This window comes from Salvelinus sp. IW2-2015, linkage group LG13, assembly GCF_002910315.2.
Source record: "Salvelinus sp. IW2-2015 linkage group LG13, ASM291031v2, whole genome shotgun sequence".
Lineage (NCBI taxonomy): Eukaryota > Metazoa > Chordata > Actinopteri > Salmoniformes > Salmonidae > Salvelinus > Salvelinus sp. IW2-2015.
In genome coordinates, this window is record NC_036853.1 from 42611445 (window position 1) to 42629514 (window position 18070).

At 40.6% G+C, this 18070-nt stretch overlaps 1 protein-coding gene across 2 annotated transcripts in view; it reads left to right on the forward strand.

The window, feature by feature from the left end:
- The first annotated feature begins 6247 nt into the window (after positions 1-6247).
- LOC111971517 (tetraspanin-5-like) overlaps positions 6248-18070 on the forward strand; it is a 33350-nt gene continuing 21527 nt past the window's right edge. For both annotated transcript variants that reach the window (XM_023998333.3, XM_024147418.2), the window contains exons 1-4: positions 6248-6648; positions 11656-11706; positions 12855-13001; positions 16519-16689. In XM_023998333.3, coding sequence (XP_023854101.1) covers positions 6565-6648; positions 11656-11706; positions 12855-13001; positions 16519-16689 — 453 coding nt within the window. In that variant the 5' untranslated portion in view covers positions 6248-6564. The remainder of the gene's footprint in view (positions 6649-11655; positions 11707-12854; positions 13002-16518; positions 16690-18070) is intronic.

The window sequence follows — 18070 nt, forward strand, 5'->3', positions numbered from 1 at the left end:
TACAGTCCCAGTGAACAAGCACCAAACCAGCGTGCGCGAGGGCAGAGTTGGATGGTGAGCCGTGCATTGCATGACGTGCAATTTTGTGCTGTTCCTATCAGAATAAAGCTCAGTGACTGGTGCTACAAGTTGGAGTTCGTGTCGATGATTGATTGTACACAACGCAAGAAGAGTACTTTTAAACAAGTACAAATACATTCTAATACGTGTTGGGGTATTTGGCGATATTCTTACCTGTGACATTGGTAACGCGCGACACATCTGCTGGTTGATCTCATAGTGTCTTAAGGGTATTTGGTATTATAGACAACTCAGATCTTCTTCGTAGCAAAAAGCTCTCCCAGAACAATGTGGCATTCTTTTGACGAAAGTCATTGATCTGTCCTGGAATGGATGTCGGTTTCAAGATGGAAGCAACCGCGGTGAGGTGGCATCATTATGCGTGCCATTTTGCATCTCTTCCATTATCTTTTTCAGACTCCTACGCTTATTATTGGAGACTTCACCCTGTCGCAGTGGCCTAAACCACCCGCTCCTCCCTAGTTCTCCAAATGGTCTTCCAAAGCGCGTCTGAAATGTATATCCACATACTTCTGTTTGCAGAACGCAAATGGATATGATAGTTGAGAAAAATATATGCATCGTCTCTACAAGTTGCAACTGCTCACAACCTTTGGCAGCCTGCAAGCAATGCTCCTGGATGAAAAAGCACAAGCCAAACGCGGAGGAAATGGATGTCAACGTTTTGTTTTATGACTGGCGAAACTAAAGTGCCCCCCTGGACCGAATTTAACAGAACCTTGAAGTATTTAACAGGCTACTACAAAGCACGTGTTAAATTTGTCAGCAAACTGCCTCAAGTTCCTGTTGACATGTTGTCTTTTGATGTCTTCTCACTTCAGAAGTAAAATCGTATTGTTTGTCTGTGTATTAACGAAATAGGCATTACAATTACACATCGTTTAGGGATGCAATTACCAATGCCATATGCTTTACATGCAATAATGGTATTATAACGATACTTTTCCTGAATTAAAAAAACATTTTGATTTATGGTTTTAGATTCATAGGCTATTTGCTGACAAATACATCTACTCAATATGTTGCATATAAGGTTATTATACAGGATTTTTTTTTAAAGCTATTGAAATTCTAACAAACTACACATTCTTCACCTTTCAGTAAAGAAATGTATTCTTAAGCCTATTATTATTATTCAGAATTATTATTAGTAGTAGTGTTATGCAAAGTTTTACTAACAAAATACAAGAAGCCTCATTGAGAGATTGTTCACAACTGGCTATTGGACCATATGAGAGGGAAGATAATGGGTCAACTCACAGCTGTGAAAACTGTCCTTAGGACATTTGCACATTTGTTGCCTCCTGTGCCTGCTACTGCTACTTTCACTTCGAAGTTACACCTGTTAGCTATATATGTGCTCAAGCAATTTAGGTTTTTCATTTTTATATATAATCATGTGAGTCCCATTGCAAACAACTATATTTTCATAATAAAAATAAATGCAATGACAATAACAACAATCATAAAAAACAAATGTTACATTTAGTCTTTCAGATCTTGTCTGATGGAACATAAGAAATTATAAAAAATAATTTAGTAGAATACTGTATGTCTAATCAGTAATAGGATGTTCGTTTTTGAATAATCGACAGGCTGGTTCAGTGGGCAAGAAAGGTAAAGCGATAAAGCAACTAAGTGACAAAATGAGACCAACAGCTGTTTATTTTACCTTTTAATTTGCTCAGGAACTTTACCCAATCTGATTTGGTGACACTTAATCTGATTACTGTGTAGGCCAATTATTCTTGTGAGTACAGTCTAACAAGTATTGTTATTAAATCATTTTTACGCTGTACTTACAGCAGTAACCCTAAACTGTAATTGCAATTCTACATTTTACTAACAGGAATAATTACACAGTAATTATAGCACGGTGAGTGTTACTGAGCTGTGTGACTATAGATTGGGGTGCCAATTTGGTTAGATGGCCATGACAGTATGAGGGACCGGAGTAGGACTTTAGTTTGGACATTTGGGATAAAGACCTGGGACAGGCACGTGCACAGATAGAGGCCTAACTGTGCCTGAGCACCTCACCCTTTGCCATCCAAATCACCAAGTGCCCCATTGGGTGGTGGTATAGGTCGTCATCAAGTTCGCCACCCCATCCATTGGTTTCGCCTTTTGGTCTGCCCTGGATCTCGCTCACGATTGGTTGCGCATGTTTCCCGGTCTGTCCACTGAGATTGCGCACGCCCGGTATCCGATCATGCATGTCTTGCGATGTGTGTGTGTGTGTGTGTGTGTGTGTGTGTGTGTGTGTGTGTGTGTGTGTGTGTTAGGCAGGACCAGAATACCTAACCCAAGACCTCACCTAGCTATAGGTGTGTGTGTGTGTGTGTGTGTTAGAGGTCGACCGATTAATCGGAATGGCCGATTAATTAGGGCCGATTTCAAGTTTTCATAACAACCGGAAATTGGTATTTTTGGACACCGATTTTTTTTTGGTACACCTTTATTTAATCTTTATTTAACTAGGCAAGTTAGTTAAGAACACATTATTTTCAAGGACGGCCTAGGAACGGTGGGTGAACTGCCTCGTTCAGGGGCAGAACGACAGATTTTTACCTTGTCAGCTCGGGGGATTCAATCTTGCAACCTTACAGTTAACTAGTCCAACGCTCTAACCACCTGATTACATTGCACTCCACGAGGAGCCTGCCTGTTACGCGAATGCAGTAGAAGCCAAGGTAAGTTGCTAGCTAGCATTAAACGTATCTTATAAAAAACAATTAATCAATCATAATCACTAGTTAACTACACATGGTTGATGATATTACTAGTTTATCTAGCGTGTCCTGCATTGCATATAATCGATGCGGTGCGTATCGTTGCTCCAATGTGTACCTAACCATAAACATCAATGCCTTTCTTAAAATCAATACACAGAAGTATATATTTTTAAACCTGCATATTTAGCTAAAAGAAATCCAGGTTAGCAGGCAATATTAACCAGGTGAAATTGTGTCACTTCTCTTGCGTTCATTGCACGCAGAGTCAGTGTATATGCAACAGTTGAGCCGCCTAATTTGCCAGAATTTTACGTAATTATGACATAACATTGAAGGTTGTGTAATGTAACAGGAAAATTTAGACTTATGGATGCCACCCGTTAGATAAAATACGGAATGGTTCCGTATTTCACTGAAAAAATAAACGTCTTGTTTTTGAGATGATAGTTTCCGGATTCGACCATATTAATGACCTAAGGCTCGTATTTCAAACAGCTGGTCCTGCGTTTTGCCAGAAGCTCTTCGCTGTGCTTCAAGCCTATCAACTCCCGAGATTAGGCTGGTGTAACCGATGTGAAATGGCTAGCTAGGTGTGCGCTAATAGCGTTTCAAACGTCACTCGCTCTGAGACTTGGAGTAGTTATTCCCTTTGCTTTGCATGGGTAACATTGCTTCGAGGGTGGCTGTTGTCGTTGTGTTCCTGGTTCGAGCCCTGGTAGGAGCGAGGAGAGGGATGGAAGCTATACTGTTACACTGGCAATACTAAAGTGCCTATAAGAACATCCAATAGTCAAAGGTTAATGAAATACAAATGGTATAGAGAGAAATTGTCCTATAATTCCTTTAATAACTACAACCTAAAACTTCTTACCTGGGAATATTAAAGACTCATGTTAAAAGGAACCACCAGCTTTCATATGTTCTCATGTTCTGAGCAAGAAACTTAAACGTTAGTTTTCTTACATGGCACATATTGCACTTTTACTTTCTTCTCCAACACTTTGTTTTTGCATTATTTAAACCAAATTGAACATGTTTCATTATTTATTTGAGGCTAAATTGATTTTATTGATGTATTATATTAAGTTAAAATAAGTGTTCATTCAGTATTGTTGTAATTGTCATTATTACAAATACATTTAAAAAATCTGCCGAATAATCGGTATTGGCTTTTTTTGGTCCTCCAATAATCTGTATCGGCGTTGAAAAATCATAATCGGTCGACCTCTAGTGTGTGTGTGTGACAAGCTACATATTTTAAATATCAACAGTACTGCCACAGCAGCATAACATTTGATTAACACTTGATTTACATCATCATCAAGATTCAGTCTGGTTGGCTGATACGCGAAGCAGTGAGATGCAAAAAGAGAGGAGAGGAGCGGCTGCATCAACTATCCTCTGACCTAACTCCATAATTTCTTCAGTCGGGAGTTGCAGGTGTGTCAGCAGCAACAGAGGTAGTTAATTAGCTAACCACAATATACTACAATATCCACACAGGCCACTAGCCAGCCAGACATATCATGGGTTAGAATATTATACTATGAAGTTATTATTTAGGAGAATTTAAGATAAAATCATTTTTACTCATTGTGATTTATCGAGCTAGCTAACTTGCAAATGTCCATCCAATCATCAACATCAATGATCAGTTAATAGCCCACCCTCTTTTACCGATCTCAATAATGTCTTTAGGAGGCAACTAAGTTAGCTTGCTTACAATTTGTGATGAGTAAGTGTTGTTGCAATAAATATATAGGCATATTCTTTAAAAAAAATCACTACAGGGGCTGTTATGAATTTCTAGAAATTAATGCTTAAAGTAGATTATTTTACATTTTGAGCCCCTGCCCACTGAAACGTCTGTGCACAGCCCTGCCCTGGAATACTTGTCCTCAATCAGGGCATCAGTTTACAGTTTTAGCAAGGATGGCACCCTTTGATAACAGTGCCCTCATCACAGTAGAAACCTCTTCCAAAGCCCAACTCGGTGCAACCCAGCAGAAGAATGCCAGGTGATATGGCTGCTGACTGTACTTATCAATAACATGTCTTTATTGGACTATGGGCATTTAAAAAAAAATAAAGGTACTCTTTATTTAACTTGGCAAGTCAATTAAGAACAAATTCTTGTTTACAATGACGGCCTACCCAGTCCAAACCCAGACGACACTGGGCCAATTGTGCACCGCCCATATCCAATCACGGCTGGATATGATACAGCCTGGATTCGAACCAGCTCTTGCACTGAGATGCAGTGCCTTAGACTGCTGCGCCACAAGTTTGCAGTTCCCCCCCATTCACACACACATCCCCTAAGAACATTTTGACAATTGTCCCGATTACATATTTCCTAAAGAATTAAACTAATTTAGTCAATGTGTCATCACAAGGAGTGCAACTTTGCCAGGCTGCTTTTTTATTTATTTTACTAGGCAAGTCAGTTAAGAACAAATTCTTATTTACAAAGACAGCCTGGGAACAGTGGGTTAACTGCCTTGTTCAGGGGCAGAACGACAGATTTTTACCTTGTAAGCTCTGAGATTCGATCTAGCAACCTTTCAGTTACCGGCCCAACGCTCTAACCATTAGGCAACCTTTGCAAGTCAAAACAAACTGCTGCTCTGTGGTATAGGCATGGACATTAAAACCAGGGTATAGGCACAGATAGAACAATGAGGCAGATATTTCAACGGATGTATAAATGTGAAGCATCCGCTTGGCGTTTCCACTCACTATTAAATTTGATGGCGAGAAGAAGCCCAGTGGCCGGCAGAGAGAGAAGATAGAACGAGATGGATTTTGGCCAACATTCTGCAAATGTTCTCATCGATTAAACATTTGATCTCAACACAGTTTTCTGTTCCCAAAACTTGAATCTGTTACGAACAGAGTGGACTAAGATTTGTAGACTTTACCCTTTGCCAGACATTTTTTATAAATAAATAAATAAAAGGTTCAGAAAGGAGTGCTAGGGCGAATCGAGTTTTTGCGTTCTCTTACGGAAATATGCAAATACATGCTAGAACGCGCCAATATGATCTCGCTAGCTCGTGCTTGGCTCTGCCCGCCTCCTAATTGTTCTGCCAACTATGACTCATTTGTTCCCGTTGGAAACTACAGGCTGTGGTCTATCTTGGGTTAGTTATAAACATCTTTGTTAAAGGTCTATTGCTGCGTTCAAAACAACTGGGAACTCGGAAAAATATGAGGTCAAATCATGACGTCAGTGAACTTCAGGTCGGAAAATCAGAGCTCCAGAAAAAGGAATTCAGAGTTGGATGACTGTTCAAAACGATGTTTCCCAGTTGTTTTGAACTGTCGGAAGTCGTACATTTCTGAGTTCCATGTTCCGAGTTCCCAGTTGTTCTGCACGTGCCATGTATAGTCATGACAGGAAAGCTCTCATTGGTAGGCAGACACGTCCATCAAATAACAGCGGTGTCTAGATCATGGACCAGACAGAAGAAAGGTTTTAATCTGGTTGGGCTCATATACTGTAGGGTGAAAAATATATATATTGGATACGACATTCGATATTTGTTTTAAAGCAGATAGTTTGTGACCCTACGCATTTCAAAGAGGAAGCAAGATGTTGAACGTTATTACACGCTGAACAATTGTCGGAAAATTTCTACTGGTTGAACCGTTAACTGCGGGTTTCTGAAACGATCTGTCGAACCCAAACCAGATTGGATGTGATTTAGCCCTATTCTGGTGGGCGACATTTGTAAATACGAGCCAAATGATGTCCGGAAAGTATTTCAAGGCTCATGAAGTCAGTTGCTGTATCAAATATTTCATATTTGGATTCAATATAATATTTTGGGTAAGTAGATCTGCTATATGACGTTTTCAGTGTCTGTCATGGCTTTATAGACTAGCCTACATCATATTGAAATGCTTTTCAACCTTGGCCTGCGTTTCACATATGGGGGAAAATGGGCAAGGAATTTGTATCATTAATGTTTTTTAAGTCTTACATCAACGGATGCAATAAATAAGATAATTAMACGAATTGAAATCTGAATGCAGTGCACATTAGGTTATTGGTCGACCATTATTAACATTGAATAGGTGCTTTATGAGGACACCAACATACGGGACACCTATAATAGCCGAATCGGTGGTAAATGCGGCAATGTTGAACTAAAATAGTAGAATTATGGTTTATTTTGATGAACGCGGGGTCCGGACCTAGATAAGCAGCTTCCCTCTTGCTGCTCGTTGTAATTCTAAGTATCCATTTGTGATTACGTCATAATGTCATTTTTTGTCATTAAATGTGTAGGCCTACTGCTCATGGCACTCCTTAAATGAAATGCAAGCTATAGCAGCTTACATCTGATAACATGTTCCCTCTATTGTTTCTATTTTATAACATCTTGGCATCACTGTGCATGACAATTATGTCAACATGCAGACTATTGAGAAAAATATCTACTTTATCTGATATTTAATCTTTATTTAACTAGGCAAGTCAGTTAAAGAACAAATTCTTATTTACAATGACCGCCTACCAAAAGGCCTCCTGCGGTGACGGGGCCTGGAATAAAAAAAATAATACAATATAAATATAGGACTAAACACACATCACAACAAGATAGAGCTAAGACAACAACATAGCAAGGCAGCAACACATGACAACACAGCATGGTAGCAACACAACATACAACAACATGGTAGCAGCACAAAACATGGTACAAACATTATTGGGCACAGACAACAGCACAAAGGGCAAAAAGGTACAGACAACAATACATCACACAAAGCAGCCACAACTGCCAGTAAGAGTGTCCAAGATTGAGTCTTTAAACGAAGAGATTGAGATAAAACTATCCAGTTTGAGTGTTTGTTGCAGCTCGTTCCAGTCTCTAGCTGCAGCGAACTGAAAAGAGGAGAGACCCAGGGATGTGTGTGCTTTGGGGACCTTTAACAGAATGTGACTGGCAGAATGGGTGTTGTATGGGGAGGATGAGGGCTGCAGTAGATATCTCAGATAGGGGGGAGTGAGGCCTAAGAGGGTTTTATAAATAAGCATCAACCAGTGGGTCTTGCGACGGGTATACAGAGATGACCAGTTTACAGAGGAGTATAGAGTGCAGTAATGTGTCCTATAAGGAGCATTGGTGGCAAATCTGATGGCCGAATGGTAAAGAACATCTAGCCGCTCAAGAGCACCCTTACCTACCGTTCTATAAATTATGTCTCCGTAATCTAGCATGGGTAGGATGGTCATCTGAATCGGGGTTAGTTTGGCAGCTGGGGTGAAAGAGGAGCGATTACGATAGAGGAAACCAAGTCTAGATTTAACTTAAGCCTGCAGCTTTGATATGGGCAGAGAGAAGGACAGTGTACCGTCTAGCCATACTTCCAAGTACTTGTATGAGGGGACTACCTCAAGCTCTAAACCCTCAAGAGGTAGTAATAACACCTGTGGGAGGATGGGCATTCTTCTTACCAAACCACATTACCTTTGTTTTGAAGGTGTTCCGAACAAGGTTAAGGATACAGTGTTTCCTTCTGGCCATACATCTATCAATTGCCAGTAGGCTGTAGAATGCATGAACTGAGGCCTTGCCTCCAAATCTGCGGAAATTAATGGCATTCTCCATTGAACCCTATAGCCATACTGCATAGGGGCCTATGTGTAATTATAGCCTAGAGTAGATATACACTCACCTGTCAGTTTATTAGGTACACCACCCCGTTCATGAAAATTGATTGCTCCTACAGACAGTGAGTCAAGTGGCTGTGGTTTGTTATATAAAGCAGGCAGACGGGCATCGAGGCATTCAGTTACTGTTGGATTGAACGTTAGACTGGGCAGAAAAAGCAACTTTGAGCGTGGTATGTCATTGCCAGGCACGCCGGACCCAGTATCTCAGAAACAGCCGTCCTCCTGGACTTTTCGCGCACAACAGTGTCTAGGCGACAAATAAAAAAACATCCAGTCAGCGGCAGTCTTGTGGGCAAAAACAGCATGTTGATGAGAGTGGTCGAAGGAGAATTGCAAAGATAGTCCAAGCTAATAGCCGGGCCACAAACAGACAAATAACGGTGCAGTGGTGTGCAGAACTGCATCTCGGGAATGCACAACTCTTCGATCCTTGTCACAGATGGGCAATTGCAGCAGATGACCACACCGGGTTCCATTCCTATCAGCTAAAAACAAGAAGAAGCGGCTCCAGTGGGCACGCAATCACCAACACTGGACAATTGAGGAGTGGAAAATCATTGCCTGGTCCTATGAATCATGGTTCCTGTTGCGTCATGCTGATGGCAGAGTCAGGATTTGGCCTAAGCAGCCTGAGTCCATGGACCCATCCTGCCTAGTGTCAACGGTACAGGCTAGTGGCGGTGGTGTACCACTGTCCAGCATGGACCAACAGCCCTGTGGAACGTTTCCGACTTGTAGAATCCATGCCCCGAAGAATTCAGGCTGATCTGGAGGCAAAGGGGGTCCGACCCGGTACTAGATGGGTGTATCTAATAAACTGGCAGATGAGTGTAGGCAGGCTACAGTGTACTGAAGTCTAGGTAGGTTTACTTGTTCCACGTACATGTTTGCGACATGCACAATGTCAAGGATTTTGTTGAGTTTACAAATGTAATGTTAACATGTAATTACTCAAGTTGTAGCCTAAGTAGTCTACTGTCACAATACTGTATTATCATATTAATATTTATCTCTACAATAATTTCATTGTGCCTGCCTACCATGGAGGCAGGTTGCCTAGTTGGACCAGTAGCTGGAAGGTTGCTGTTTCAAGTCTCGGGCCATGCGTAAACTGGCAAGTACTGGCAGGTACCATCAACTGCATTTGTGCATCTGAGCAAGGCATTTACATTTAAACTGCTCTCCATCCAGAAGAGCTGCTCCATGGCTGACACTGCATCTCTCAACGTGTGTATATACAGCACAGTATATAGGGGCAGGTTGAGATATACAGTATACAAATTTCTGTTTCTTATGAAATTGACAATAGTGTATCTATTCTATTCGAATCTATGCTAAGGGACAATTTAAAGTGGGACCCCAAATTCATGATTGCAAATTGCCTTCACTGAAGTGACAATAGGTTGAGTGGCACTAAAGGATAAGGGGCATGAATTACATCTATATCCAAAATAGATAGGGTATCCTTGTACATACAAATGTATTGAATTTGTATCACATTATATAATTTTTGCCATCAATACACTCCAAAAAGACCAGAAAACAAATGCAGATATGGTGCATGCAACGTGTTTCGACTATGTCTTATGAAGTGAACCATTATACACCAGATTGATTGTTTGAGTCAGTATACCCTGGTAAAGTCTGTGATATCTGTTGACACAGTGCTTCCCATAGCCTACAATTTGTTGCCATTGTAAGATGTTCCTGTGCTGATTGATAGGTTAGATTATACATTCAGTAGACTACTGATGGAATCCTTGTCTTATAAAACAACAAAAATAATAATAATAATTTTGGGCTAATTATTTATTATCATATACGGTAGATCCTCACATCTTGTACAGCATAACTTGACAGATGAAGTGAACTTCAGGTTAAATGTACACTACAGCACACTAATATACAGTGAGGCAAATCTAATTGTTACGGATGGATGTGCACTATATTAATTCACGTATATATGACTTCTGTTGTAAGGATGTAGATCCATTGATATAAAACCTATAGGCAGGTTCACTGGACACAATTAATCCTAGTCCTGGACTAAAAAGCGCTTTCTATTTGGAGATTCTGAGCCAGTTTCCTGAATATAAGCCTCTTGGACTAATAATAATTTTCAATGGACAATCTCAATTTGAATATGGTTTTTAGTCCAGCACTAGGCTTAATCTGTATCATGGAAACTGGCCCTTAGAGTGCTCTTTAGTCCAGAACTAGTCAAGGCCTAATCTAGCCTGGTCTAAGATCTGTTTGTGCTGTTTTCCCAACCCTTGTGGTCATCGTCATATCAAATAAGTGTCTTATATCATTTTATTGCAGAGTCATTTATTCAACCATTTTACCATCTTGAGGGCAGGGAAGAGCTACAGGCAAGTGTAAGGCTTAGGTTTGAGGGCCATGTCATACTTACAATGTTATAATTTAAGATACATGGCACACAGATTACCTGTTCTTAAATTAAAGCACTGAAAGAGCAAACTGTATCTCTGCAGAAAACTTGTGCTTCCTTTATTATGCTTTCAAATTGCTTAAAGATTGATCCTCGGAGGCTTTCTAGGGCCTCCTACACTAGGGCCATGTATGTTTCAGGGTTTGTCCTGGATACTGTGACGACTATTGTGTCAGACAACATAAACAGTGGTTCAGTCCATGTGCTTTAGCACAAGATGATAACCCAGTTAATGAAATGCCTGTACAGYTTTTCCCTCATCAATAGCTTTTACGGGTATTGGTAGTATGCATTGATGGAAATGCAGGAGGCTATTGTGCTGTAGTATTTTTGCTCACATTATTTCAGGGTTATACAATTTTGCGTATTAGTCCAACTCCATAGAGTTATGGCAGTTCTAAATTCCTGGCAAAATTTTTTGAGGAATCCTCCTACATATATGAGCAATAATTGGTTGATGTTAACCCCAACAATATTCAGTACAGCATATCTGTGTACATTTTCCATGTCTTGATGGTTGATTAATGGTGTAATAACTTTGCTAAACCACAACTCAGTCGATAAGCCAGAGAGGATGGCTCTAGTTTTATATTAATAAGTCATATCTAAAATACTTCTCTCTCTCTCTCTCTCTCTTTCTCTCTCTCTCTCTCTCTCTCTCTCTCTCTCTCTCTCTCTCTCACTCGCGCTCTCGTGGTTCACAGTTACTTGGAGTGGCATTCCTTGGCATAGGGCTTTGGGCATGGAGCGAGAAGGTGAGTCCAGCTGAGATCCCTGGGTGTCCTGTATCCTCTAGATAACTAATAATCTGCTAGCTGACTGCTCAAAGAATTCGAAACACATTGCAAGTGTCTGCAGGTATAGTGCATTATGATGCAGTTATAATGCATTGTAAGACTTTTTGAGAATAATGTCTTATAATTATTTAATAATAATATAGACTAAATACCAGCCAATTTGAGTCAGTTAAAATGTTCATACATAGACTTACAACATTATAAGCCTGTTTATAACACATTATAAAGGCTCATATACATGCTTATAACAAGTTATAAAGCATTATACTTGCAGGCTTTAAGTGTTACAGAAGAGATCCTAGTGTTATTTATTATTTCTGTTCTACCAATAAAGAAGTATCATGTGCCATGGTAATAGATCACAGGTTTATAAGTATATGACGAGACTGACCCATGTTAAAGAGTGTTCCACATCCATCTGCCCTGACTGCGATAATTTCTGTAAAAAAAAAAGTGAAAACACTGGAGTTTTCCAGTGGGAGGCGTGACTTCACAATGGCTCCTGAATGGATTGGACACATTCACAGGTTCATTTGTATTTATTAGGGATACCCATTTTTTCATTGTGTTTTCTCCTCTTTTGGCTCATATTTCCAAGCTGTCATGCATATATGTGTGTGCGTGTACATATCCTGGTGTGGATGTGTGCGTGCATGCATGTATATGTTTTTTTATTTATTTAACTAGACAAGCCAGTTAAGAACAAATTCCTATTTACAATGACGGCCTCCCCCGACCAAACCCAGATGACGCAGGGCCAATTGTGCGCCGCCTTATGGGACTCCCAGTCACGGCCGGATGTGATTCAGCCTGGATTTGAACTAGGGACTGTAGTGACATTTCTTGCACTGAGATGCAGTGCCTTAGACCGCTGTGCCACTCGGGAGCCCAAAATGCTCATGTCTTTGTTATGAGAGTCCTAGAGTGGAATCATTTTTGTATGTCCAATAAGGTCTCCATTGCTCAAGCTCCATGTTTCAAACTCTATAAAACAGTTGACATGATTGACTATGAATAAATAACATGACTAATTGACTCTTCATGAGTCAATTATATCTAGTGATCTCTCTTTCTCTGTCTCTCTCTCTCTCTCTCTCTCTCTCCAGGGTGTGCTCTCCAACATCTCGTCCATCACAGACCTGGGGGGCTTTGACCCCGTCTGGCTCTTCCTGGTGGTGGGAGGAGTTATGTTTATCCTTGGCTTTGCCGGCTGCATCGGAGCACTGAGGGAGAACTCTTTCCTTCTCAAGTTTGTATGTTCTCCTTTTTATTCGAGACCATTATATTTTACATTGATATGACATAACATTGGAAGTATTTTTCCTCCCCCTGTCAATACTTAACCCTACCCTACCAAGCAATTATACAGTTGAAGTCGGAAGTTTACATAAACTTAGGTTAGAGTCATTAAAACTCGTTTTTCAACCACTCCACAAATTTCTTGTTAACAAACTATAGTTTTGGCAAGTCGGTTAGGACATCTACTTCGTGCATGACACAAGGAATTTTTCCAACAATTGTTTACAGACAGATTATTTCACTTATAATTCACTGTATCACAATTCCAGTGGGTCAGAAGTTTACATACACTAAGTTGACTGTGCCTTTAAACAGCTTGGACAATTCCAGAAAATGATGTCATGGCTTTAGAAGCTTCTGATAGGCTAATTGACATCATTTGAGTCAATTGGAGGTGTACCTGTGGATTTATTTCAAGGCCTACCTTCAAACTCAGTGCCTCTTTGCTTGACATCATGGGAAAATCAAAAGAAATCAGCAAAGACCTCAGAAGAAAATTGCAGACCTCCACTAGTCTGGTTCATCCTCGGGAGCAATTTCCATACGCCTGAAGGTACCACGTTCATCTGTACAAACAAGAGTACGCAAGTATAAACACCATGGGACCGGGCAGCCGTCATACTGCTCAGGAAGAAGATGCGTTCTGTCTCCTAGAGATGAACGTACCTTAGTGCAAAAAGTGCAAATCAATCCCAGAACAACAGCAAAGGACCTTGTGAAGATGCTGGAGGAAACAGGTACAAAAGTATCTATATCCAGAGTTAAACGAGTCCTATATCGACATAACCTTAAAGGCCGCTCAGCAAGGAAGAAATCACTGCTCCAAAACCGCCATAAAAAAGCCAGACTACGATTTGCAACTGCACATGGGGACAAAGATCGTATTTTTTGGAGAAATGTCCTCCGGTCTGATGAAACAAAAATAGAACTGTTTGGCCATAATGACCATCGTTATGTTTAGAGGTAAAAGGGGGATGCTTGCAAGCCGAAGAACACCTTTCCAACAGTGAAGCACGGGGGTGGCAGCATCATGTTGTGGGGGTGCTTTGCTGCAGGAGGGACTGGTGCACTTCACAAAATAGATGGCATCATGAGTGGGGGGAAATGATGTGGATATTTTGAGGCAACATCTCAAGACATCGGTCAGGAAGTTAAAGCTTGGTCGCAAAGGGGTCTTCCAAATGGACAATGACCCCAAGCATACTTCCAAAGTTGCTGCAAAATGGCTTAAGGACAACCGATTCAAGGTATTGGAGTAGCCATCACAAAGCCCTGACCTCAATCCCATAGAAAATGTGTGAGCAGAACTGAAAAGTCGTTTGAGCAAGGAGGCCTACAAACCTGACTCAGTTACACCAGCTCTGTCAGGAGGAATGGGCCAAAAAATTCACCCAACTTATTGTGGGAAGCTTGTGGAAGGCTACCCGATAGGTTTGACCCAAGTTAAACAATTTAAAGGCAATGCTACCAAATACTAATTGAGTGTATGTAAACTTCTGACCCACTGGGAATGTGATTAAATAAAAGCTGAAATAAATCATTCTCTCTACTATTATTCTGACATTTCACATTCTTAAAATAAAGTGGTGATCCTAACTGACCTAAGACAGGGAATTATTACTTGGATTAAATGTCAGGAATTGTGAAAAACTGAGTTTAAATGTATTTGGCTAAGGTGTATGTAAACTTCCGACTTCAACTGTAGGTCCACTACAATGTGTGTACTAAACCAGAGCACACAGCTTTACGGAGCAAGTGTCTGTTTTTGTTTTGTTTGGACTGGTGAATTTTTGCTCGCAATTATGTCTTTAATTATGTATTTTATTACATTGTGATGTCTTTTATGAAGTCATGGTTAGGTCAGTTTGTATAAGGACGTTTTGTTAACATCTTTTTAACAACCAGAAAAGGGTGTCTTTATCAGGTCGTAATATGGTTGAACAGATATCAACCAAAATCTTTCCCATGACTTCTTGATGTCGTCATGAAAGAGACCTTGGGTAACAGACCATTTGGTTGTAATCTGGTTATATGATGACTTCTCAACCAGAAAACCAGTTTAACAACCAGAATTGTTTTTCCCACTGGGGATTGGTGGGCCTTTGATATAAATATGGTACGCTCTTAGAAAAAAAGGTGCTATCTAGAACCTTAAAGGGTTCTTTCGGCTGTCCCCATAGGATAACCCTTTGAAGAACCTTTTTGGTTCTAGGTAGAACCCTTTTTGGTTCCATCTAGAACCCTTTCCACAGAGGGTTTTACATGGAACTCAAAAGGCTTCTACCTGTGTCACGATCGTGTGGAAGAGATTCGGACCAAAACGCAGCATGAGGAAAATAAGCCATCTTCTCTTTATTATTGAAGAAGGCAAAACGAAACAAAACACTTACAAACTACCAAAACAACAAACGATCGTGAAGCTAAATAACGTAGTGCACACACACAGGCTACAAACGTTCTACATAGACAATTCCCCACAACAAACTAAAGCCTATGGCTACCTTAAATATGGCTCCCAATCAGAGACAACAGAAACCAGCTGTCTCTAATTGGGAACCCATTCAGGCAACCATAGACTTTCCTAGACAACTACACACAACATAGACACAGCTAGACACCTATACTAAACATAAAGCCAACTACTCTAAATAAACCCCCTAAACCTTACAATCACCCTGGACACTACAAAACCCACATAAATACCCATGTCACACCCTGACCTAACCAAAATAATAAAGAAAACAAAGAATACTATGATCCTCCACCCAGGGCACGTCATGACACAAGTCCGGGAAAGACATCATATTTTGTTTGTAATCTGGTCAGATAACAACCAGTTAAAGGACATTTTTTCTGGTTGCTATAATGACGTTTAGCACTGTTGGGAGATCTGGAAAGCCAAAGGCAATCAGTCAACAATATAATAATAATTTTATTATAAATATTAATCTTTAATTTACAATCTGTAGATACTAAGTGATTAGAAAAGTTCAGAATTTATGTCAAACGTCACAGCACAGTTGAAAAATATATGGCACATGGAAATCATAAGAGTGTGGTTTACAGAGATAGGTGGGATGGACTGAGAGTAGCTGAGGGGTGGGTTTAAAATCTCATATTCTATAATAGTTATGACTGAAAACACGATATATAATGTATACGGAATGTGTTTAAGTATTATCTATCCAGATATAATGCATATCAAATAACTATATTCTTGCTGTGTAACTACTGTGAAAAAAGTGCCATTTATGTAAACCGTGTGTAGAATGTACATGTAACAAAAAAAACGAAAAGTTATTTTTGTCCTCCAAAGAGGGGAGATGGGACACAATTTAAAAATAATAATAAAAATACATTTACAAAAGCTCCTATCGCAACCAGTATACAACCTGATCATTAAGTGATTTGAACCAATTTTTCTTGCTGGGTATCCCATATTAAGTGTTGGCCAATGTCACTCTGTTCCAGTTCTCTGTGTTCCTGGGGATCATCTTCTTCCTGGAGCTGACAGCTGGAGTCTTGGCCTTCGTCTTCAAGGACTGGATAAAGGACCAACTCAACTTCTTCATCAACAACAACATCCGGGCGTACCGGGATGACATTGACCTACAGAATCTCATAGATTTCACCCAAGAATACGTAAGTGCAGTTATCTTTTCACAACTGTCTTTCTGTGTGATAAGATTAATAATGTACTGGTGCACCCAGTGGTGTATTGGGGGCTATACGCAGGTACAGTGCCTTTGGAAAGTGTTCAGAACCCTTTACTTTTTCCACATTTTGTCACTTTACAGCCTTATTTTAAAATGGATAAAAATAATTATAATTCCCTCATCCATCTACACACTAACCCATAATGACACATTTAGCAAATGTTCACCCAACTTATTGTGGGAAGCTTGTGGAAGGCTACCTGATAGGTTATGACCCAAGTTAAACAATTTAAAGGCAATGCTACCAAATACTAATTGAGTGTATGTAAACTTCTGACCCACTGGGAATGTGATGAAAGAAATAAAAGCTGAAATAAATCATTCTCTCTACTATTATTCTGACATTTCACATTCTTAAAATAAAGTGGTGATCCTAACTGACCTAAGACAGGGAATTTTTACAAGGATTAAATGTCAGGAATTGTGAAACTGAGTTTAAATGTATTTGGCTAAGGTGTATGTAAACTTTCGACTTCAACTGTAAGTTTTCAAACCCTTTACTCAGTACTTTGTTGAAGCATCCTTGGCAGCGATTACAGCCTTGAGTCTTCTTGGGTATGACGCTACAAGCGTGGCACACCTGTATTTGGGGAGTTTCTCCCATTCTTCTCTGCAGATCCTCTCAAGCTCTGTCAGGTTGGATGGGGAATGTCGCTCCACAGCTATTTTCAGGCCTCTCCGGAGATGTTCGATTGGGTTCAAGTCCGGGCTCTGGTTGGGCCACTCAAGGACATTCAGAGACTTGTCCCAGAGCCATTCCTGCATTGTCTTGGCTGTGTGCTTAAGGTTGTTGTCCTGTTGGAAGGTGAACCTTCACCCTAGTCTGAGGTCCTGAGCACTCTGGAACAAGTTCCCGGACATTTCTGGGGGGAATGGCCCTAGCCCTCACCCTTCGATCCAAAAGGTCCCAGACGTGCTCAATGGGATTGAGACCCGGGCTCTTCGCTGGCCATGGCAGAACACATGCCTGTCTTGCAGGAAATCACACACAGAACGAGCAGTATGGCTGTTGGCATTGTCATGCTGGAGGGTCATGTCAGCATGAGCCTGCAGGAAGTGTACCACATGAGGGAGGAGGATGTCTTCCCTGTAACGCACAGCGTTGAGATTGCCTGCAATGACAACAAGCTCAGTCCGATGATACTGTGACACACCGCCCCAGACCATGACGGACCCTCCACCTCCAAATCGATCCTGCTCCAGAATACAGGCCTCGGTGTAACGCTCATTCCTTCGACGATAAACGCAAATCCGACCATCACACCTGGTGAGACAAAACCGCGACTCGACAGTGGAGAGCACTTTTT